The following is a 24,714-nucleotide window of genomic DNA, read 5'->3' on the forward strand; positions in this document are numbered from 1 at the left end:
ATAGTCCATAGCAAATTTTTTGGTTGATGGACTTAACAATTAAAATGCTAATAATTTCAGTTCTATTTGCTTTTTTTGATGCTGTATCTGTATAATCTCATTGAGATCAGGATCTCTTTTGCAAATGAGACCTGAGAGAGAAAGAAAATCAAACAAAAGCAGACATGTATTTGACGTGATGTTCAAAATCCTTGATCTTGCTGGGATGTGGCAGAGATTTTGAAGCATCATAAACATGCACACTCACGAGGGCATCAGTAGGCACGGTCAGAAACAAGACAGGAAGCTCCACTGCAACAATGAAGCGGCAGCACGTTGCATCCGGTTATGGCGGGTCCATCATTCCCTCCTTCTGGACATTCAGTTCCCGCTGTGCTTTGAGCTCCCGTCTGCTCTCCGAAAAAGAGTTTCCCAGGCTCATGTCCTCTTTTCAGAACCATGCAGGGTTTCCGTTGCCAGGGGACAAGGCTAAGGAAGGAAGCATACCATCAGTGGTCAGAGTTTTGTCCTGCTTGGCCCCTGGGTAATGACACGAAAATTACAAATTTTGAGCTATAATTACAAATGTGTTAGATTTTAATGTTATTACAAAGAGCCTACTAACACCCAAGGCTGCTATTAGTCGAGAAGAGAGTGAGAAAATTCCCTGTGATGCGGAGTGAGTTTCCTTTTTCTGACAAAGCATGGTGCTGTTGTCTTGCAATGTTGAAAACAATACTGCTCTTATTTTAATCTTACATGATGGGGTCCTCATTCATTTTCAGTGCAGGTCTCAAATGAGAATTTTGCTCTGTTTTAGGCCCACACTCATAATTTGCTCCTTATTTATACCCAGAAAGCAGGTCATACTGTAGCACTGTAGCAGGAGGGGCTTTTTAAATGAACTCAAGAGATCCATGCGTTTATATGCACTTTCCTCCAAGGGACTTGTGTTTTTTAAATAGATGGCACTGAAAGTTCCATACTTCCTGACACACTTTGTCTTCTGTGCCTCTTGACCATACGGTACACTCACTGTTAATGCAAACATCATCCATCAATACAATTATGACACATCTGTCTTGCTTTGAAATGCAGCAGTTTTTAGTTGACTTAAAAATGAAGTGATTTGATAACAGAAGATCAATCGACAGCTACTCTGATAAATCATTTGACTTCACTTTTAAAGCAGAATTGTCAAACAATTTGCTGGTACCAGTTTTACCATTTTTGTCTTATATCATTGTAAAAATTAATATCTTTAGGTTTTTTGATGTATGGTTGGACAAAATGAGCAATTTAAAGACTTGAAGTCTGGGGCGTTGTGATGGCCATTCTTCACAATTTTCTGACATTTTATAGACAAAACAATGAATGATTAATCAATAAATAATCAGCAGATCAAAAAGATGAAGAAAACAATCATTATAGCCCACTTAATTCCTCAAATGTTGTGATGAATCAAGGTAATATTCAGTGAAAACCTTCAGAATTTGAGAATTTAAGCTTCACAACCAAAAACAAATATAATATTTCTATAGTATTATTTTATAGATTAGGCTATATGTGTCTGTGGTAAGGCATGTTTACATTGGTATCACTTATATTACCATAATTTACTGAATTATAGTTAGTTTACTTATAGTGATTTTTCTATGACACTTTGACTTTATTTTGACTTTATGGTATCCTGTAATATCTCCATAGGGTCTTGTTTTTGTAGGTTTTTAGGTGAAAATGTCCCGTTTTTGATCCACTTTAGTAGGAATATGCTTATCCACATATTAGAGTGTGTGAATAACAGATGCAGCAATAACATGAGAGGACAGTGTGTTGGGGTGCATTTTCCTCTTACCCAGTCGGGGACTACAGCGACAGCAGCAGCAGCAGCGTCGTAGTAAAATGCGGAGCTGAGGAAAAGAGGAGGTGATAGAAACAGAGAGAGGGAGGGAGGGAGAGAGAGAGAGAGAGGGAGGGAGGGAGAGAGAGACCACCCAGAATATTTGCTTCCAGAGAGAACAGAGGAGACCGGTCGTCCTCTCCTCCTCGGACATGTGGTGCACTCGGTAGCCGCAGCAGTAGTAGCAGCGCAGGCGGCAGCAGCAGCAGCGACGGCGGCGGCGGCGGCGGCTGTGGTGGTGGTGCTGGTGGCGGTGGCGACGGCGCCTTCGGTGCAGCTCCCACGTCTTTTTTGGGGCTTCTTTTGTCTTAAATTTCTCTTTTGTGTCCTTCGGTAATGAGCTTGCTGGGGGCCTACAAGAAAAAGACCAGTTACGATGGCTATGAATCTTTGCAGTTGGTCGATAGCAGCGGAGATAGCTTCAGCATCGGCAGGGGGAACAGCGGCGGCGGCGGCGGCGGCGGCGGCGGCAGCAGCAGCTCACTCGGAGGCTCCATAGCGGCTACCCTTGGACCGAAGGCAGCCCCGCTGCGAGAGGAGGACTGCAGCACCATGGACAGCTCAGGTAAGAGTCCTCACCGCCACCGGCAACACTGACGTGCATGGGGAGTGCTTGAGTAAGATGGTGATGACTTCAGGCTGCACACTATCAATGCGGCCTACAGCCTAACTGTCTTGCTGAAGAGCAGCAATGGTCAGCACAACAGCTAACAATAATGAAAGTGTGCAATGATGCTATGCACCTATTGGATTCCCCTCCAGGGCTCCGGGTGGTTCCCAGACCCCACCTAAATAGAACCACGGGCTATTGCATGCAGAATAAATGTGAAGACATATCCCAGTGCCATGGGTTTTGTGCAAGATTGTTCTTATATGAGGTGCTAACCAGTAATTTACATCTTCCTGTAAGAGAAAACCAATACTAATGCATTTGACCCACAGTTAAGACTACACTTAAAGATGTATAAATTGTCCAAAAGTCTTTGTAGACCCTCTTTTTGCATATATTTTGAGTGTCCCGAATATTTCAGATAATATGCACACGTACAGTAGCATATACTACTCTATTCTAGTGTCCATATGCTAAAATATAAAAAATATGGAAGCATATGTACACAAACTCATTTTCCAGTAGATGCTGAGTGATATCTACTATAATAATGACACTCACCTCCTCCTTACCTTTTCATATGGGTTTTTAGAATGAAGTGGTTTCACCAGCTCTACTGGCTATCTCATCTGTTAACAGGTATAAGTCCTGCTTTGGTTTTAGGGAGCAGAAGAACAAGATATATTCAGTTTAGAAGTCAAAGGGGCATAGATAATGGATTATCTGCCAAATTAAAACTAGAAAACTAGATTTTTTTCTGATGCTATAATACGTCTGTTTGTCATTCATCTGGTGACACATCCTTGACATGCTTTACTAAATTCAGTCACAATAACTCACAGTTACTATGAATGAGGCTTGTGCCTGTTTCTGCCCTGTGTTCACCTCACTGCAGTGCTCTGTGGAGTCAGCCAGCCTCCAGGGATGAACTTTTGTGTGAAACAAAAGAAGCTGGATGAGGAGGGTGGGAGGGTCAATGAGGGAAGGGGACTGAGGTTGGGGATGGGGGTGGAGAAGAGGAGGGAGGGGGGACTCCGGTGTCAGATGTCTGTCTGGGCCTGCCAGGTTGGTCTTTTTGATGTACATGTGTGCCTGTCTCTGTGCCATTCACAAAAACCCGCATTTGAGGGGTAAAGGTTGGCACTCTAGGAGGAGGGAGACCCATTCAAAGGAACCATTGATCTTTCTGGCAAAGCCTTGAGCTCTCTGCGCTGCTAACGTACTGCTCTCTCTTTCTGTGAGTGGCTGGACTCTCTGTGGCTGTATTACCTGACAGAGTCTGTATCAGAGCCTCTCCTGGTGTCTGTATTTGCGGAGTTCGTCACTGTAGCTGGCTCACCAGCCTGCACACTCCCACATCCATCTGGTCACTGACATAGAGACACATAAACCGGCTAACAGATCAACAGGGAAGCAAGCAGGCGGATTCATACAGACATGCAGAGACATGGATGCAAGATAAAATAGATAGGAGGAAAAGGTACACTTAATTTATATCATTATAATAATTATTTATATAATATAATAATATATAATAATTTATAGCATGGAAAACAACACAAGAAAATGAGATGGACATGATCTTTGGAGAATAAAAAGTTATCAAACAATACTAAATGAAACTAAATGAGTATTTGATGCTGTTTGGAAATGATCAGATAGAGGCCAGTTATCTAAAAAGGTTCAAATTAATTATTTTGGCAATGGGACTCAAAGAAACATATGACCTGTAGTTTGCTTATCCATAGCCTAATGATAGGGAGCTAGAAGTCAGCTGTTTCATATTTTCACTGTTATTTGTCCCCAAACAAGCTAGGTCGAACTCTGAATAGCCCAAGTGTTTGTGAGATGAATCTGAGAGGTCAAAAGATGATTAATGGGATGAAAAATATCATTCTGCTAACCAAATGAGATTTTCTTTATCTATCTTTCGTTGATTCTCATCTTGCAGCTGACATCTGCAAATGAACTGGCCAAAGACGAGTAGCAATCAGGATTTATAACCTATTATTTCTGTACTATAACATCTAATGCTTTAAAAATGAAGGAAAAAAAAATATAACAAATAAAAATAATTAGTTGTGGTTTTCAGCGCTAAAAGTAACACTAACTAGAAAAACATTTTTCTTGTAACATTGGATTAAGAGGGTTAGCCGGTTAGTCCAGGCTCATCTTTTAACTTGGCTGCAGTCTTCAGCATGATAGCAATACCGCTTATTTCTCATCAGTGCTGAGAAATATTATTTTACATACACCTGTAAATAAGGAAAGCGTTTCCCCTCTCTTGTCTTGCCTTGTTTATATTCTGATTGATAAAACAACCAGACCTTCAATAGGCCTTTTTCATGCAAAGCATTTTGACGTGTCATAAAAGCACGGGTGTAAATAATAAAATCAATCATGGCTGAATTGCATTTCGCTTCTTCAGTTTCAGGGTCCTGGTATTATGCATGCTGGCTCCTGTCACACTGTCGTGGCTCACTGGGACACAAAAAAGGGATTGGATCGATTCAGTGTGTTGTACTGGCCATGACATAACCTGACTACAGTGTTAAATAATTCATTTGTTGCTAAAGTTCGTCAATACAGAATTTTTCAGACCTATTACATTTGATGATGAAAACTAAAAAACAATGCTGTAATCTTTGGAAGTAAAGAAATTTATGAGCTTGTTTGGACACTACATATTCAGGACAGCGCTTGTATCAAGGAGAGCTAATATATCGATGGGATTAGAATCATAGATGTTGTTGCTGTTTTGTCAAATTATAATGTTGAGGTTGCACAATGTACTTGCAACAAAAAAATCATGACACACATAAGCCTTGTAATTCAAATAAGAAATGTAGAATCCTAGTCGAATCCAGTTGTATGTTTGTTTCTCCATATTTTAAAACTAGGCAAAGCAGTTTTCACAATTATAAAATAAGAATTTTAGACCATTTATACAAAACTTTGACTATTTATCTCTCAGCTTGCACCTACTTATTGTCACTGCTTTTATGTGTCATAGTTTTACCGGCCAGTAATAGCTTTCTTGCAACTGAAAGCAGTGTAATACTCCTCTGGTTAAGCTTTATAGTAGAGGATTAATCATACACTCCTTGTCTCATCAGCAGCATCTATAATTAAGCAGATTAGAGTCTGGGTTGATCCTGCAGTCATTCAGGTCCTGGATGCAACAAGGCCGGGCTCAGTGCAGTAGCAGTGAGATCGAGTGTAGTGCAGTGTTTTTGCCTGTCCAGCTTCATTGTTGTGCATATGTGTCACTCACAGATAGACAGATAGACCAAGCCGGATATTGAGGGCGAAGGGTTTAGGGCTGTAGGAGGAGGGATACATATTCAGACAGCGCACTGATCCCTCTGGACATAACTAGAACTGCCCTTCTCTTTTCTTTGCCTCTCTCTCTTCCTCCCTCTCTTTCTATTGGTCGACTCGGTGAGAGCGACAGGAGGCGGTTGAGGAGGGGTGAGCTATTGGTCTGGGCCTGTTTTCGTGGAACAGCTCTCTCTGTTTATGAGATTCCTTTGAAACACATTTGTTCCTTCATCATCACAGCTGCCTCTCTACCTGTGCAGGTATCAAACATGATTGGCAGATTCAGGCTGAGCTTCCCCTAGCTCTTGATTTCAAGGCAGAGCAGGATCCAGGTTCTTTCTAATACATCCCGTCTTGCTCACTGACTGGGAAGTCTGCATAGTGAGGAGGTTTAAAATAGACCAAAACCTACTGGTGAAATTAAAGTGTTGCCTGAAGAAGGCAGGGGTAGCGGTCCAGCTACTATAATAAAGGAATAGTTTTATATTTGGGAAAATATGCTTACCTGCTTTCTTGCTGAGAGTAAGATATGAAGATCGATACCACTTTCCTGTCTGTACACTAAATATGAAACAACTAGCAGTAGCAGCTAGTGACAGTATTTCTCATAATATTCCTTTGAATAAATATTTAGACATAGTTCAGGATGAATGAACAGGACTTCATTCATTCAGTTCCAGGGTTAACAGGGTTATTTTCTGTAATTTTGTTGTTAAAAAAATTGGGGCATGTTTTTCTGGGGGGAGTTTAGCCTTTGCTGCATGTTGGCCTCTTCTATTTTCTCTCACCAAGTGTCAACACTCTCTTCTGTAGAGAAAAATGAAGATGAAATGCCCCAAGGACACACAAAAAGTTTCACCTCAAAAAGCTGAGGACAGTGCATCTGTGCGGTGCAGTTTCACAAGATGTTAAAAAAAATTAGGCCTGCTGTCTGCTAAAGGTTGCAAAGTTTAAAGGGTCAGTACACTTTAATTCTTTCTTGGTCCTTTTATATAGTTACGTTGGACTTAGAAAGGATTTACTTAAGTAAAAACCCTGTAACCTTAGTTTTTGTGGTTTTCAGCTACCCGTTTCAGAATGAATGAATGACCTTAGGCTGGTGTAGCTCTTTCAGATCTAAAAGGATAAATGAAAAATGCACAATTCCTTTAATTTAATACATGATGAATAAGAGTCAGTTAAGCTTCAAACTTGAAACATAATTCCTTTACTCGCCAACAGCTGTCTCCAGCAGTGCAAAGCAACACCAATGTTAACTCTTTTTTCTATCTCGTCTTTTCTTCTACTGAAGCTGGCATGCTAACCAGTTAGCCCTGGCCTGTGTTTTCATTTTCCGATAGAGACTCACTGTAGCCTCCAGTCAGCCCTGATGATATAGCACTGCTCAGAGGGGGTATTATAACCTGTTGTATTATAAACATAACAGTGGCTTAAGCTCTTGTCAAACCACAATCACCACTACCCACTCCCAGCTATAAACCACGTTCGGCGGCACAGGCAAGACTTACAAATAGCTTGTTTAAAGAGTAACTTTTGCATTGCACTTTTATTAAGTTGGGGGACTCACAAGAGACAGACATCAAATCCACAGAGCCTGAGATATCCTGACTTTTAACCTAATGTAGAGTGTCTCTCAAGCCACAAAACACTGGATCCTACAGTAGCATCCTACAGTAGCATCTTCCCATGTCTGATTCATAACCACATCTTGCAAACTTCTCATTCAAAGTTCCCAACATGTTTTCTGCTGAAATTCTCAAGCTCAATCTGAGATAACCTGGTTGGCGCTTTTTTATTTCAATCATTACTATGCTTAAGTCACTGTGTGACACACAAGTAAAAACGTTCTCTGCAATGTAGTTGGCTCAACCTGATTTACCACTGGTAATCTCGACTGCCACAGGCGAGGTCTCATTAGAGTTTTCAAATGTGGATCATATGCTGTTCAGCCTGAGTTGAACAAGCGGGACCTTTATTCCTCAGTAGAAAAATAAATGACTGTCGCACACATCGGGCCTCTGCAGTCAGAAATGAAAAGCCTAAATTTGGAAGTTAGTGAAGAATCGTCTCAGATCTAACACATGGTGAAGGAGGGAAAGATGAAGTGAGCAAGACAGGGAAAGAGAGGAGAAGAGGAATCAAGAGCAGACAAGTACGGCTTGTGATGGAGTGAGTAGAGAAAGAAAAAGAGATAGAAAAAGTGAAAGCAGTTGCTCTCCGAATATGCAGGAAACTTTATCTCAACAGCCCGCTGTTCTGTCTAGACAGATTTCCTCTTAGCCACTGTGTGTAATGTCTTTGTAAGTATGTGTCTAAGTATCAAAGTCTGGTGTTAAACTCAGTCTAGAATGTGTCCTCAAATGAAATCTAGAAAAAAAATATTGAACTGTGAGGATTATGAGTGAGATAACTGTCAGCACTGTAAGTGAGGACAGAACAAGGGTGAGAGTGAAAGTTATTCTTTAAAAAGTTGGATTTCTACTGAATCAAATTTTAAAAATGAACCATTCCTCATTTTGCTGGAATCTGTCCTGTGCCCAGTCTTTGTAAGATGTAACCCTAACCCAACCATGTATTACAGTTATTTCCTCATCAAAGAAAAGGAGATATGACACACAGGAGAGGCTTCCTCACATTTGAAGAGCAGCTAATCTGAGAGTGGACACATCGTGTCCAGGCAGAATTACCGTAGTGGCCAACTGGCATAAAGCAAAAATGACCTGTAATAGCCAATTATCTATTCCTCGTAGGTTATTTCTTTAGTGGCTACAGCATTAAACAGTGGCCAACTACCAGCTAATGACACTATAGTACCTCGTCATAATGAACCATCTGCCGGCACCTTATCCTCAAGGTCCCCACAATGAGAACCACTGATTCAAAGAGCCTGCCGACCGGTTCCAGATAAGGAGGAGGAGCACAAAATGGTTCACTGTCTGTGGGTGGTTTCCTGTGGACAAGAAGCAGGAAGTTTATGATGAACTCGGGTGTTTAGAGGAGACTCTAGACACTGAAAATCCCCGTTGTGGGTGATTTTCTGCTGCATCATGTTTAATATCTGTAGATTTGTCAGCACTGCCAAATTACATCTCAGGTGATGCCTCTGTGGTTGTTATGTACAGATATATGGAGTGGAGAGAGACAGAAAGAGAGAGCGAGAAACTCTCAGATCAGCAGAGGGATGCTGACTCAGACACTTGGGTCTCTTCCAATACTTGCTAACTCTTTACAGTGTACACACACACACACGCACAGAGACACAATGTACAGCTCCAGATGGTACCCATTTCATTGTGTGTCTTGTTCATCTTTCTTTCACACCTACACACATTGTGTTGTCCAGTGACTCATTCATACGTCACTGAAGTCAAATGGAAACCTCCACCACTCAACTGCAGTGCAGAATTAAAGCATCGCATATTTTCAATAAGCACTGATCGAACATTTTAAAATACATCATCTGCATAGAAAATAGCTGCTATTTTTCTGTTGAAATATGAAAGATAGGAGGTTTTCAACAGTGTTCAACAGTGTTGGCATCCTCAGTGTGTGTCCCAATGTGCGTGTTATTTCCCCCTGGATTCTGATTAGCTGATGTCATTCCCAGATATGGATGCCAATTATGGTGGAGGACTGTTGGATATGGTGAAGGGAGGAGCCGGGAAGTTCTTCAGCAACTTCAAGGACAACCTGAAGGACACGCTGAAGGACACCTCTACCAAGGTCATGCATCAGGTTGCCACGTAAGTGACTGCTGTACTCATACTCCAACTATAGCAAGCTGTTTTTACTGGCGTGACTCACTAAATGCCGTCACATCATCGCTTCTGAGTGTGGGATTTTTCGACATAACATGATATGACCAAGCCCTACATTTAAGTTTAGTATTAGCACAAATTGTAGCTGTAACAATATGTATGACAAACAAGAATGCAATGTTTGTTTATGTTACTAGAAAACTAAGCATCACATAGGAAAATTTTGATTTTCATTCTCTGGGGATTTTCTTTTTTTTTTTACTGTGAACAAACAACTTCTCCAGACAGACCATTAACATCTATGAGATCACAAAAACGCCTCTGAAAATACAACCTACTGTGTATCAGTTAGTTTAGGGTTTGTGTTTGACATCACAGATGTGATCAGGGATCACTAGATTCACAAAAGCCAAAAGGACGTGGTAGCCTGGCTCTAATTTTTGAACGGGATTTTCTTGTTAGTACTTCTGAACAGCACTTGGTAAACGTAGTCTACCTACATTGCATTTTACTTTTCCTTTCAGCCTCTGAATCCCTATCCCCTTTTCTTTCTTCAGATAAATAAAATCTGGTTAAGAGCTTCATCATTTCACTCTTTCCTTTCCAAATTCATCAGGATGACAAAGGACACATTGACCCTCATTATCTGCTGGTGGTGCAAATGGCAAAACTGCTTCATTTGCAGTTCTAAACTACTGTTGCTTTCGCCTGTAATTTTCTTGGCTCCGGTTGGAAAGTGTGTGAAGGACCAGAAGATGAACATCAGCTCTGTGACAGGATGGGCTTGGCATTTGGCTTCCTCATATCAAAGACAGTGTGTTGACAAGAAAAACCAGCAGCCAGTTTACAGCTTCAGCAACCAAAGTCAGTGTCAAAGTCTGAAAGTGTCAGAAGTTGAAGGCCAGAGTCCCACAATGTGACTGTAGCTCTGGCCCACATCTACAAATCAAACAGTCAGGATATGACAAGAAAGGAGACAGAGTACACTGACAACCACCATAATGCTGCTGCTGAAAAACATATTTACCCCAAATTCATGTTGCAGCTGGGTCCCCACTTTCTTCCTCCTCCGCTTCCTTTAAAGTATTTTTGGCTACATTTTCAGAATCTGAATGACACCAAAGATGATGTGAGCTGATGACATGTCTCTGCTTGCATCCTTTGTCTCTAATTACACTTAATATTCAACATGCCCTCTTTCCATCTGAAATGCCTAAAACTGTTGTAATTGCCTGTAGCAAGTGATGTATTGGAAAATATACTTGATATTTAGAGAAGAATATATATTATATATTATATGATATATTCATCTTATAAAAATCAAATGGGTTAGGGTGAACCGAATGTTGTTTCAGTTGTTGATTACAATCTAAAGTGATTCTCCAGCAGCTTACAGTGAAACAGAGCTGTGTGGATGGAGCGAGGTAGCAGAGTCTGGCACGGCTCGGTCGTCCCAGTGTGTTTGTGCACAGGCATCTGCACAGGGCAGCACAAAGGGGCCTCTGTACTGTCAGACACACACACGCACACGCACACACACACGCACACACACACACACACACACACACACACACACAGCGGCTCTCACTATTGACTCAGCAAATTTGATCATGGTTATTCCTCTCTTGTGTCTCCCCTCCTCTGCCGCTCACATCTTGGTAAACTCCTGCTCTCCTCTCCTCTCCTCTCCTCTCCTCTCCTCTCCTCTCCTCTCCTCTCCTCTCCTCTCCTCTCCTCTCCTCTCCATGCTGTCTATCACACCTCTCCTTGCTGAATTATTCATGGCAGCTCATTGTGCCAAATGGCCAGTGCAGTGCTGATCCAGAAGGATTCATTTCATCAGGGCCCAGCGTTTGGTGGTGTGTGTTTGTGTGGACTGTATATGTATGCTCGAGTGGGTGGTTTGGATGATGGGGTGGTGGGAGGCAGGCTACCGTGGCAACTGGCTGAAATAAATAAATAAGCATCTGGTGAACTGAGCTATACCAATCACTATCTATATGGTGGATCTACAGGTAGGATTTTATAGGATCATAGCATCAGGGGTGTGCCCGTGTTGTGTCTGTGAGGGCGAAACCTGGAGCAGTTAATTAGAGGGATATAATAAAGCGGTGCAGGACTCTGGTGTGAGAGGAGGCCTGCTGTCTGTCATCCTGCAAAAAGGGCAATTCAACAAAGTCATAATACCCTTCTATGATTTGAAGATAGTAAAAATCAGATTTTTCTTATCCATGATAAATAATCCAGTCAAGCACCATTTGCTTGAGATCGTTAAACCTCTCAGAGGGTAATGGCCCCTGACACTTCTGATATTTTTTTTCCAGCTAGAACTGACAAGAAGCCAAAACTTATGGAACTTGGATTTGATGGATCAGATCCACACATCTATTAGGAGAAAACAAGGTGGCTTTTAGTCGAAGAATCAGACCAGTTTAAAAAATTAATCATGACAAAAAACAACACTGCAAATACAACAGTGTGGGGCAGGTAGGAATGGCAGGGCGTGAATCACATCACTGAATGAACTGGGACAATCTGACTCTGCAGCTTCCCTCAGCTCTACGGAGCATGTTGGTGTCTTTTAGCTCATTGTTTTGGTTTGACGGTTCATACTCATATTTAACTGTTTTGACTCACTGTCATTGACCTTGTTTCCAGCTGTCATTCTTCACTGCCTGCTTCTGATTGCTGTTTACCCCCCTGGCAGACATTTCACTTGAATTACACATTATGCTGCCTTCGTACACAGTAGAGGAGGATTTTATTGCAGCTGGAATGTTTCACACCAGTTTATTGACATGAACATGAAAGAAGCTTGTTTTAAGGCTAAACCCCTGTGAACACAGGTGTTAACCAGACCCTCTTCTAACACCTAACAAGACTTCTTCTCTGCTTCTCTCTCATCTGTATTCAAGGCAAAGGGCTGTTGCTGAATTATTTAAAGCAGCCAGCTTGTTTGTTTACCTGGCCGAAGAGAAGTTTTGCAGGGGAACCGATCTGCAGCAGCGTGTTACTCGACAGTGAGAAACACAGCAGCAGTGGGGTCTGGATGGCTGTTCATGTTTTGTGAAAGGCACAGTGTCCTTGGTCTGGACCCAGACTGCTCACCCCCCTCGTCCTCCCACCCCGTCAGACATACATTCATCTCTCTCTCTCTCTCTCCTTTCTGCTTTGTCTCATAGTTTCGCTCTCTCACTGGTTTTCATCCGTGCTCACTCACTCATTTGTCCCCATTTCATTAGCACCACACTCTGTCGACCTCTCTATCTGTCACTCTGTCGTTCTCCCTCCGTTGTCCAGAACGTATTTAAATCAAGTCAAGACAACTGTGATGAAATGATTCAGGATCAGCTAGAAAAAAAATCTGGTGTCATCTCAGCAGCATTTCGGTTAAGAGTGAAAAAAGTTAAATCAGGCCCAGAGGTCAGTGGGTTGCAGTGCAAAGATTATCTGGTCCTTCTGTAATATCTTACACTGGTTTATTCTTTTGTTTTAAGTATCTATTATGAAGCAGATTCGCTATTAAATGCTGTTCACAATCTTTGAGAAAAGCCTGAAAAAAATATAGAGAGCTCAAATCTAATGTCCAATGGAATCTGACCCACTTATACTGTGTTTGTTTGAGTGTGTGTGTGTGTGTGTGTGTGTGTGTGTGTGTGTGTGTGTTTATGCACAATCACTTGGGACCCAGTTAGAGCAGCTCTCTACTGATGTAATCTGGCCTAAAATGGCAGTTGTGCTCCTGATGTTTGCTTCCCAGTAAGGAAACATAAACATCAGGCAGCGTGGCGCTGGTGCTCGTGGGTATCTGCGTCATATGTGCGTGTTTTTGTTGTCACTATTTTGCCCTCTGTGTGTATAAGTGCACAGCTTGCAGTGAGCTAAACACAGCAGTAAGCGTCGGACGGCACGTTAAATGATAGCGATTACAAATTAGAAAGAGATGAGACACCATAAAAATAGTTGAACCAAAGGTATTTTGAAAATGAATTAAGCTAACCAAGAGGCCAAATTAAATATCATCCATACATTATTTCATTATTTGATATGTCAGAGGAGATTGGTTATTATTAAAGGATCTCAACCTTTCTGATCCTCCATATTCCCTTCCATGATGAAGTGAAAAAAAAAATGTGATAAAAAGAAAACTTTGGCTTCCTTTACAGTTGTATTTCAACTGGTCTGCACACTTCCATATTAATTAAAATGGCTGGATAAATATTGCTGCTTACTGTACATGATCTTCTGAGAGTTGATGTTTTTAAGGACCTCGCAGTACATTTTAATTGGCTGCAATTCTATCCTCAGAGGCCAGGGAGACTGCTTATTGTATACTGCATGGCTGTCACATGACTATGACCATTTAAACCTGACACCTGACCTGCTTCTCTCCTCTTATAGCCCACTAGCTATTTCAGGAGAAAGCAGGTAAAACCACTGGTTTACTCAGAGCATATTCAATATCCTCTATACCTCTGGGACAAAAACAAAGGACAACAAAACGGTAGAAATTAAAATTTCAGTTCCTTAAAATATATAATATAATCCTTAAATGATTTAAACATTCCTATTTTTTTCAAGGAATTAATCAATATGTTCTTTAGCAATATGAAATAGATAAGGTTGTCTGTTCACTGGCTTTCTTTGGAGTTAACTGTCGCCTTTGATGTCAGCCTGTGAAATCAACAGTCTGTGTTTCAGTCTGGGAGAAACACACAGAATGGGATCAAAATAGAAACCTGAACTGTGGTCCAATTACTTCATTATGGAGGTCTCACAGACACCACAGTCTCCTCCCACCTTCTCTCTGATGGATCTAACTCACATTGTTTGTCTGTAATATGTATTTTTCAAGGCTAGGCCACATGACATTGAAAATTATTGTATTTTTGGAAAACTGAAGAGGGAAGCAAGATATCCAAAAGTGTGTTTACTTGGAATATGTAGACGTGAAGAAAATCATAAGGCACACTTAGCCTGCTTACTCTTGAAAGCAGACTAATTTTCAAGCACTGCATTACATAACCAGGTGTAGGTTTATGTATGGGATAGGTATATGATATGACATGAGGTGGATCAACCTATTGGATGCTGGCCATTCATATGCTGATCTACATTTTTTTAAGATTTGATATTTGTCAAGAACGGGGCATCTTTTGACCATCCTTAGTTAAAACTCAAATTGTCTGACAACTACACGCACATGTGTCTGCTGTATTTGATACACTAAAATAATGGTATACCTATAATACAATATAAAAGTAGGTGGGTTGTGTTTAGAAATATTGTGCAAATAAAATTTCAAAAAGTTGTTTGGGCATCAGTGTATGAGTGATGTTGCTTGTAGTTTTTCCTCTTGTTTTTATTCTTGCTTGCTTTGTGTTTTAAGAACTGCACGAAGAAGCTGGTGAAATTCATCTTCTTAAGGTTTATTTCTTTGTTTCAGGTACACTAAAGGGGAGCTGGACATAGCCTACATCACATCACGGATCATAGGTAAACACATTTGGTTGTTTCTAATGGACTTTTTGTTCATGTGTGAGCAGTGTGTGTGGATGCACTTTAACAATGACACAAGAAATAAATGACATCCAATAATTATTTATTGCTCAATGTCCAACGACACAGACACAGCTTCTTTTACATGTGGAAACATTCAAGGTTAAAGTGCTTTATATGTGCACGCCATGATAATAAGGTAGTGGGATGGAAGCTCATGTGTAATCCTCACACATAAACATCAGATACCTGCACCCTCAGCTTTCCCTCCATCCCCTGCTCTCATTCTCTAATTGCTAACAGCATTACACACTCCAGCGTGAGGAGCTGCAGTGCATCCTTTAGAGGACATAGTCAGCTGTACTTTTGTCACCCGAGGGCTTCCATCCAGTCCTGCTTTATGTGCAGCCACAGTCAATCATGCTTTAATTTGGACCTTTGCGTGACCCACCTCCCATATTACAATTCACCCTTCTGCAGACCTGTCGTCAACAGTAGAAGAACATGAAGGGTATTGTCAGTGTGAGCCAGTTTTATACACTGTGTATGTAAACATCTTTACCAACAGTGAATGAAATCTCAATCTCATCCAGCTGCTGAAATATATATATTTTTATTTTTCAGTAATGACCTATCCAGCTGAGTCAGTACAGATTGGCTACCAGAACCACGTGGAGGACATCCGCTCCTTCCTTGACAGTCGCCATGCCGACCACTACACTGTTTTCAACCTATCACAGCGCAACTACCGCGGCGCCAAATTCTCCAACCGGGTGAGTGTGTGGCACTCCCTCATGAGGCCACAGATGAAGCCTTGACAGATTTATTAGCTTGTACTGACTTGTTAGGGGTTGTTGCATTTTCACTTCCTGGAATATTAGAACACCAGAGTGAGATATGTGGACTCATTTGTAAGTTGGTGGCTATTTTTGGTCTGCCAGAATTTTAAGTGGGGGCTGTTACTATATGTGCTCATAAACTATGAAAGCACTCAAAGTGAAGCCTCTAATTAGTTTTACCCAAGCAGAAACCTCTTGGTATTCAAAATAATGCCAACACCAAAGTGCCAAAAACTGCAGTTACTTGAATGACCACTTGAGGCTGCATCCAAAAGCGAGTCATTCCTCACAGACTCCCATGTGAAAACGCTCAACTTTACAGCAGAAATAAACGTGTTAACAGCCTGGTACAAACAATGGTTTTGGCTCTATAGTTAATATTCCCCTTCCTGATGACTGCACAGGGGATGAATCTTTATATAACTCACCTGTTTACATTTCATTAAGTCATTAAGTTCTGCACAATTGAGAGTGTGCTGCTTTGAGTGACAGGTGATTGAGTGTGTGCTACAAACCGGCACTCACAGAAGTCTCGGCACACGCTCAGTGGAGAGCCCCCCCCCCACCCCACCCTCACTGAGCTTTAAAACCTCTCTTCATGGAGGTGTCACGGAGGCCACATCCATCTTTACAGTCCTTGGATTTACCCAATCAGAAGAAGACAGAAGAAACTCAGGGTTGTTGTGGCTTCCAGTTACAGACTTTTTTTTTGTAATTCCTGCTTTGGTCCACCAAATCCTGGGAAAAAACATCTGGTCATTTAATGTCTGTGTCTGAGGTCTAATGTCAACTGCTTCCCTTTAAAAACTTATTTTAGCTTTCTGTCATTACATGCACTGGATCATACTTTAATATTAAGTCAGATAATCCCATATAGTAACAGCCTTTCATGCTTTAAAGATACACTTTGATTTTATTATACAGCCCTGTAGCAACAAGAACCCCTCACTGAACTGTGAGCTGGAAGGATGTTTGGGCATTTTGAGGTGCTTTTAGTGCTATAGCTGAATCAGGTTGTGTATTTTTATGTACATTTTTTTTGTTGCTAGTTTTAAGCTACAAGCGATGTAGCACAACAGTGGTTCAACATACAGTGTCATTTGTACATAATTCACTCTAGAAAACTCTAAAAAAAATAAGTAATTCATGGGTCACTAATCCAAGGGTGTTTGAGTACTCCATGTATTCTGTCTTATTACGTCTTTAAGACACACCTGTAACCCCAGCATGGGTCCTTGAGTCGTGTCATTCAGCACTTTTGCACAGCTGGATTTGGTTTCAAGTGAAGGCACAGGTGGGATCTCTATAGATTAAAGACTGGCACCCTTCAGCAGAGACATCCGAGGAAGCTGAGGAGTCAAGCTGTGGAGTTAACGTGGCCAAGATGGCCCCCTGTCTGCTTGTGGAAGTCGCTGTATCTCTAGCAGATGACTCATCGTGGTAACTGGTGTGTTGTGTTGCTCTGCTGCTGCAGTGCTGTTGCTAACCTCCACCTCTCCTTTCTCATCCCCTCCTGATTTTTAAAACATCTTTTTCTTGCTTTACCAACTCTTCTTTTTCCTCCCCTCTCTTCTCTCTCCCCTGTCTCTCTGACTCCCTCTGGTCTTTTTCTATTTCCATTTCATTTGCTCTCTGCCTCTTCTTTGCCCTTTTCCCTCTGCTCATGTCTGTCTCTCTGTCTCTCATTCTTCCTCCCCCTCGATTTTCTTTTTTTTTCCCTGCACCAACTACTTTCCAGGTTTCAGAGTGTAGTTGGCCCTCTCGCCAGGCACCCAGCCTTCACAACCTGTTTGCTGTGTGTAAGAACATGCACAATTGGCTCAAACAAAATCCCAAGAATGTGTGCGTCATCACCTGCTCGGTAAGGAAACGATCAAATACCTTTGTCACATTCATTCATTTTGTCCCTCGACACATCCTCAAGTTTTTGGAGCTGTGTTTTAATTGTCCTGAGACCCACATTTGAGTCAGGACTGACTGAAACGTCCCCCAGTGTCCTCTCTAACATATTTCACTGCACAATGATGCATTTTACAGCCATTTTATCACCAACACAGGTTATTTCTCATCTTTCTCATCTCTTTTACATCGCATAAAGTGCTTTAGAAAGTCATGGTCTAAAAAAATCTCTCCTTTAACCTCATGGTGAAAAGAGATTTTAACACTGTGGAACATGCTGATTATACTGTGACAGCTAAAAAAAACACAACCATGTAATAAAAAAACAAAACTTTCTGTCATGTGAGAGTGACAACATCCAAATCCCAACTTTTAGCTCCTTTCCTATTTCCTCGGTCCTCTTCTCATCTCACCGTTGCCAACCCTTGATACTGGAGGATTGGTCCATCTTGTTTTTTTGATACAGTATCGCAGCTTAGAGCTTGTCAAAATGTCTCTGCCAAGTTCCTGTCAGTTTCTCCACCTCTCTCTGTTGCATAGCAGTTGGTTTTTATATTGAAAAGAGAATTAAATGTCCCCGATAAAGCAGAATTGTGGATTTGAGTTGCCAGTAGAATTTGAATGTACAGAAATGACAATCTGATGTGTTCTTGATTCTCTTATTTAGAGTTTAAAGGGTTAAGATGAATAAAGATGTTTTTCAAGCCCAAAAATTGCAACTGTTTAACAGAGATCAGCTGGGAAACTTTCCCATGCAACCATCTGCACTTTTAAAACACCGACTGCATGATGACACATTAAGGCTTTGATAGTGTCAGGAGTATTTCAAGCACAGCTTAAAGCCCGAAATATTTTGCAATACAAATGCTTTGCACCACAACCACCACTGAAGTGTTCAGTGAAACTTTCAGTGATGGCTATACTGTACACTGGCATGTGGCAGAGCGTGTTATTGCCAAGTCACTGTGGTTTGGCTGTGGTCTGGCAAACCGCTCCATCTTGCATAATCTTCAACAAACAGTTCCTCTCTAAAAAAAACAAAAAAACAACCCAAAACTGTGTTTTCTCAGCTTGAGATCACAAGAATGTCTTTGTCTCCCTGTAACCTGAAATGAACTACAGTAAATTTGTAATCGTGAATACTGTGATGTCTTGTGAGGTAGGGAGATTTTCTCTTGAAGATTTTGAGGTGTGGGTGCAGGAAGAGAGGACAGTGAGGCATTGTGTTTCAACATAAATTCAGTATATTCAGTCCTTTCACAACAGGCCAACTCAATTCTCTTGAGCCAGAAGATCAATGAAACCAAAAAAAAAAAAAAGGTATCCAAATCAAAACTCTTTTTCTCTGTCTTATTGACATAAAAAAAAGCTGTGATCCTCTTGGCCCAACCTCAGTCTTCTCTCTGCCTCTCATACACTGTTTCTTTTCACTTTCTTCAATCAGCTCATATGATTCAGTTGGGCAGAAGCCATTGTCCTGGCTGTTCTGTTGACTATGGGCCTTGTAGTCCTTTGGTGGAAGCCATAATGGCTTGTAGTCCTTGCTGCAGCCACTTGGAGGGACTGTGTCACGCTCTATGACACTGCCTCTCATGACATCACAATACATTAAGTGAACTGCTACTGTTTTTACATTTATTACTTACCTATTTGTGCAAATGGCATAGTTTCAGTGGCTTGATCAACATGTTCGTTCTCTGCTGCAATGCTAAGATTTAAATGGAAGCGGTGCAGGGTTTAACACAAAGTACTACATATAAGTGAAGCCTTTAAAATTCAATAATGATTGTCCAGCAATTCATAAGAAGTCTGAGTGTCTCCTTTGTTATCTGTTCTCAGGACGGACGTGCTCCTTCGGGTGTTTTGGTCTGTGCCATGTTCTGCTTCTGCCACCTCTTCAACAACCCAATTCCTGCCATGCAGCTTCTCAGCGCCAAGAGACCAGGTTCCGGCCTCTGGCCTTCGCACCGCAGGTTTGCATTCACCAACATGTGTGTGAATGTGAGAGTGAAGAATGAGAGAGAAAAGAGGGGAAGTGAGAGAAAGAATAGAGAGGAAAGTGGAGTTACAGTTGCTGAGGGTGCTGCTTTTGAGATTTCGCCTGTGACCTCTTTGTAGAATCTGCTTTTCTTTCCCCTGCTGTTAAATCGATTTGTAAACCATCTAATAAAGCTGCCAGACATGACAGGAGAATATTATTAAAGTCAAACAGAAAGTGAGAGGAAGGTGTCACGCAAGACCTATGGTCAGAATTGCTATTGGGTGGTTAATGTGTGTAAGGGTAGTGAAACTATTAATCAATGCTTTATGAAAGATGTTGTTCTGAGACGTGGCTAATTAGTACATTGATTAATTGTTTGTATTTTGTGTATTGACGGTAAGTTTGTTATGTTCCCTGTAAAGTCCATTGATGAGGGAAATAACAGCGAATAAATTACACAACTACAACAGAAAACCGTAAGTGAAACAACAGGGAACTAAACCTGCCATACACACACAAAAAAAAGATCTTAATAACCAGGAACTAGTATCAGTATCAATAATTGCGATGTAACACTAGCGCTCTAACCAGCTCTCACACACGCACACACACACACACACACACACACACACAGATTGTCAGCTGCCAAATGGCACACTCTGGCGCCGGCCAGGCCTCGTCCCTCAGCCTTTGTGCTCCGGCCTGATTAGAAAAAACAGGTTCAGCCATGCCAAGTCACCTGCTGGAGAAAAGGGGAAGGCAGAAGGCATTCCAGCACACACACTCACACACTCACACAACACACATATAACAAAGTCAAACGGACATTTTTTATTTGTTTACTCTACACACCTGTCTGTACATGCACTGTTGATCAAGACTGAATATTTTCCAGATGAGGTTAGAAGCTCATTCACACCCTCAGCGGGTTTCGCCTCTTTTTTAGATTCTGGTATGAAACTATAATTCCAGACCACTTCCTGTTAGAGGTGGCAGGCTTGTCGAGGCCAAACAGTGGAGCCAACAGTCATGATTTTCCTCAGCCTAAACCAGAATATGAGCCTGCAGAGCTGGCACACCCCCAATGATGGACATTTTATTACCCTTTTGGCCAGCAGCTGTAGTATTTATCAGCCTATGGTAATGCAAGAATCTTTTCACGAGTTAGAGTTTTAGTGCAGGTTGACTGAGAGTTTATGGATATAGCAGCAATAATTTCATTCTGGACACAGCTCTAAGGCCTTAAACTGATTTGGCTGCACTTACCAGGCTGTTTCACCTCTCTGTAACTGCTCTGTGCCTCTGCTTGTCAGCTTGATACAGCATCTGGTGTTGTGGAGTATAATGAGACCTCACTGTGTGTATAACGTTGGCCAGTTTATATCATCAAAAAAAACAAAACAACATAATTTAAATGTATGTGTAATACAGATGTAAGGATAAACAGGACACTGAGAAAAAGAATGATTTTGACTTTCCTTATCCCCATGCAGGTACATAGGTTATGTGTGTAGCATGGTATCAGAGAAGCCCAGTCTGCCCCACTCCAAGCCCTTGGTGATCAAAGCTCTCACCATTAGTCCGGTTCCCTGCTTCAACAAGCAGCGCAGCGGCTGTCGGCCCTTCTGCGACGTCCTCATCGGAGAGACGAAGATCTTCACCACTGCACAGGAGTATGAGAGGATGAGGTAGTGGCTTGATACTGATGCTTAAAGTAAAGCAGCATATGATATACTGTATACAGACAACTTGGTCAAAGTAGTTTTTTTTCTCCACTCATAAATTTTATAACCCGATTACCACCATGTTTGTTCTCCCCATCATGTCCCCCCCAGAGAGCACAGGGTCCAAGAGGGGAAGGTGGTGTTCCCTCTTGGTGTAAGTGTGCAAGGAGATGTCGTGGTTTCTGTCTACCACATGAGGTCGACCATCGGAGGACGTCTGCAGGCCAAGGTACACTCCATGTACTACCTGTGTTAGAGCCTGTGTAGTGGATAAAGTCAACATTTCAGTCAGTCTCAGTTCTTGCAAAGGCTTAACATCAGTGCCAGCTTGACCATACTGGCACAAGGTCACACTGAACCATCAGCCATGGAGCAGTCTCAGGATGTGGCTGCAATTTATTTTAAAATTAGTGCATCTTCAGTCCAAACACAGCCCACAAGATTTCAGGAGGAAACAAGTAGCAAAAGGTTTTTAATTTTATAACATGCTTACCGTAATTTATTGAAATGTGTGGTTTTGCTCCAACACAGTGAGAAACAGTGGATGTTGTGTGCATATAGAGTTAACAGTAAGATAAAAATCAGTTTCTGTTTTAACAACTTGGATCTAGTTTTGGTCATTGTTTCTTGTAGTTATCATATCGTTTTCCTTCCAACAGCATATTTTCTGATATTTGGTTTAAAGCTGTACTGTTCCAAAATTTCCCTCAAAAGGTCTCAAAAATCCAGGCACAGGCAACTCCAGCTTGTATAGTACGTCAAAGCTTAACTAGGACATAGCTCCCAAAGGTCTGGGGACAGACATGGTTACAACCTGTCTGACTGTTCCTACAAAACTACAATCCAGCAGTTTGGCTGAAAAGTAAAACGTTGATATCATGATGGCAGAAACTATGAAACTAGATCCCTGCTTTAGAAAATATCAACACATTTTTTCTCCTATACTATTTACACAGTAGAGTCTCCTGTCCCACAGTGTGCTTACAGTAGTTATTGATGCAAATGGAGGCTACAGATTTCACTGAGTAACTGCAGTACATTTGATATAGTGAAATCAAATATAGTGAAAACTTACATTTGTCCTGCTCTTGTTAGGTGTCCAACACCCAGATCTTCCAGATCCAGTTCCACACTGGCTTCATTGCTCCAGGAACCACCATGTTAAAATTTAACAAGTAAGAACATTTCCTCAGTTTAATCACATGTATGAGCGTGACAGAAAAACAAGCCCCACTAATCCAATTACAGTTATCCCTTAATACTGACTTTCACTTATATATTTTAGAACAACAGTTCCAGTTGGTTTTCACGCTCATACCTCTCACCGTCACACATACATTTTCTTTTATCATGCACTTTATTTCTCCCCTCAGACCAGAGCTTGATGCATGTGACTCTCCTGAGAAGTATCCCCAGCTGTTCCATGTGATCCTGGATGTGGAGGTGGAGGGGGTGGACAAACAAAAAGACCTGACGCCGCCGTGGGAGCAGTTCCCCTGTAAAGACCTCAGCCCCAACGTGCTTTTCTCCTGCCACCAGGAACATCAGGACGCACTGGCTATTGCTGGTACTGTCGGGGAGGGTGCACTGGGGCCCAACATGTGCACACACATTAAATCCATTAAAGGTCCCATATTTTTACATTTTTCTGGTGTTCTTAAGAACCAAAAACCATCTCAGTGTAGTTTTACATCTTGTCTCTCAGGGTCTAGCAGAAGGAGCTCTAGTAACAAAAGAACATGGAAATCTCACTCTATACAATATGGGACCATTAAATTACTGTCCATAATGCTTACGGTGGGAGGCTCTATCTGGAAGACTCATATATTTCATGCACTCTTCTCATAGGGAGGGGTTTCTACTTTCATCAGCCTCTTTTAAAAGCTTAATCACAATACCAGGGTTTTATGTCCTACTGCCATACTGGCCACTAAAATTTGAGCCCCTTGTTACAAGTATTACAGTATCTTGTGTATCTTGTTATACACAATAGGACATTTTATTTACTTTCTTATTCTGTGTAAAGTTTTCTGTCCTCAATATGATCTAAATTCAAAATAGTGAATGTTAACAGTTGCTGCTATTGCATTATTTGCAGCCAATGCTGACTATTTATCCTTAAAACTAATCATGAGCCTAACTTAACCTAAAACCTAAAAATTACTTGTAAAACAGTACAAAAATCAGACTTGGTTCTCACTGGAACAGACAAATAAGTGAACCATTTCATGAGGAGACAAAGGCACAGACACAGACTCACAAATTCATTATGCATGTGCACACTCACCCACAGATTTATATGCACAAATGTGTAAGATGTTGCACAGCTGCAAAATATCCCGGATTAGGTAGGATAACACAAAGTATATACAGAAACACATTTATATTTAGTCACATAAAGACACAAACAAACTAATGTGACTCTCATTTTTGCTCCTACAAGATGAGATGGAGGGCTTGGATCTGGAGGGTAAGACAGTGGAGGAGACCACAGATCTGTTAGAGAACCTGTGCAGGACAGTGACATTAGTTAACCAGGGCACGTTTCAATCCAATCATATTCTTTGCTAATGTGCATGAGCATGATAGTATTTTATTAAAATATTGATCCTATTGATAAATTAATCTTCTGTTACTGGAAAATCACTTGGCTCCATTTATGAATCTGGACTGATTGAATTGAAATGAACCCCGTACTTGTTATGCAGTGATATATCATTTTGGTAGAAACTTTCACGCTTGCCTCTGGCATAAATATCAGACATCAGTCTTGGGACAAAAATGAATTATTACAATAGTTTGGCACAGGTGCTACAACAGCAGACACATGTATGTTTTTCTTTGTGCATACAACAAAATATTTGTGGATATGTAGAACTGGGACATCAGAACACAGAATCCCAGTTGTGATACCTAGAGGAAAGCAGTGCAGCCACAAGCATTACAAATGGAAAATGCTCTACCAAAGTGAAATATTGCTCTGAATGAACAGTAGCTCATATAGCCTTACTCCACATCCTGTACCTTCTTTAAAAGCATATTACATATTTTATGGATTGGATTCTCGTAAATAAAGATAAATGGTTTTGTTTTATTAGTCAAATTACCTAAGAGCAGCTGCCAACCTATTGGCAGCCTGCAGAGTGTGCAGCACACAGTATTAGGAGAATAGCTGCTGCTTGTAGCAGTGATGACCTGTGTAGT

General features: G+C 41.3%; 1 protein-coding gene across 5 annotated transcripts in view; it reads left to right on the top strand.

The window, feature by feature from the left end:
- The window catches only part of dnajc6 (DnaJ (Hsp40) homolog, subfamily C, member 6), a 37,651-nt gene that overhangs the window by 2,570 nt on the left and 10,367 nt on the right, over positions 1-24,714 (top strand). For 2 of the 5 annotated variants that reach the window (XM_071486180.1, XM_071486182.1), the window contains exons 2-11: positions 2,276-2,444; positions 9,418-9,553; positions 15,015-15,064; positions 15,692-15,840; positions 17,645-17,767; positions 19,645-19,778; positions 21,280-21,474; positions 21,622-21,739; positions 22,606-22,685; positions 22,884-23,077. In XM_071486180.1, coding sequence (XP_071342281.1) covers positions 2,432-2,444; positions 9,418-9,553; positions 15,015-15,064; positions 15,692-15,840; positions 17,645-17,767; positions 19,645-19,778; positions 21,280-21,474; positions 21,622-21,739; positions 22,606-22,685; positions 22,884-23,077 — 1,192 coding nt within the window. In that variant the 5' untranslated portion in view covers positions 2,276-2,431. Of the gene's footprint in view, positions 1-1,853; positions 2,445-9,417; positions 9,554-15,014; positions 15,065-15,691; positions 15,841-17,644; positions 17,768-19,644; positions 19,779-21,279; positions 21,475-21,621; positions 21,740-22,605; positions 22,686-22,883; positions 23,078-24,714 lie in introns of those variants that run through there. The other 3 variants (XM_071486177.1, XM_071486179.1, XM_071486178.1) reach the window with 2 other exon arrangements.

The sequence above is a fragment of the Trachinotus anak genome, unplaced genomic scaffold (genome assembly GCF_046630095.1).
Source record: "Trachinotus anak isolate AG129_WGS33_773 ecotype Australia unplaced genomic scaffold, CSIRO_AGI_Tana_v1 ptg000010l, whole genome shotgun sequence".
NCBI classification, from domain to species: domain Eukaryota; kingdom Metazoa; phylum Chordata; class Actinopteri; order Carangiformes; family Carangidae; genus Trachinotus; species Trachinotus anak.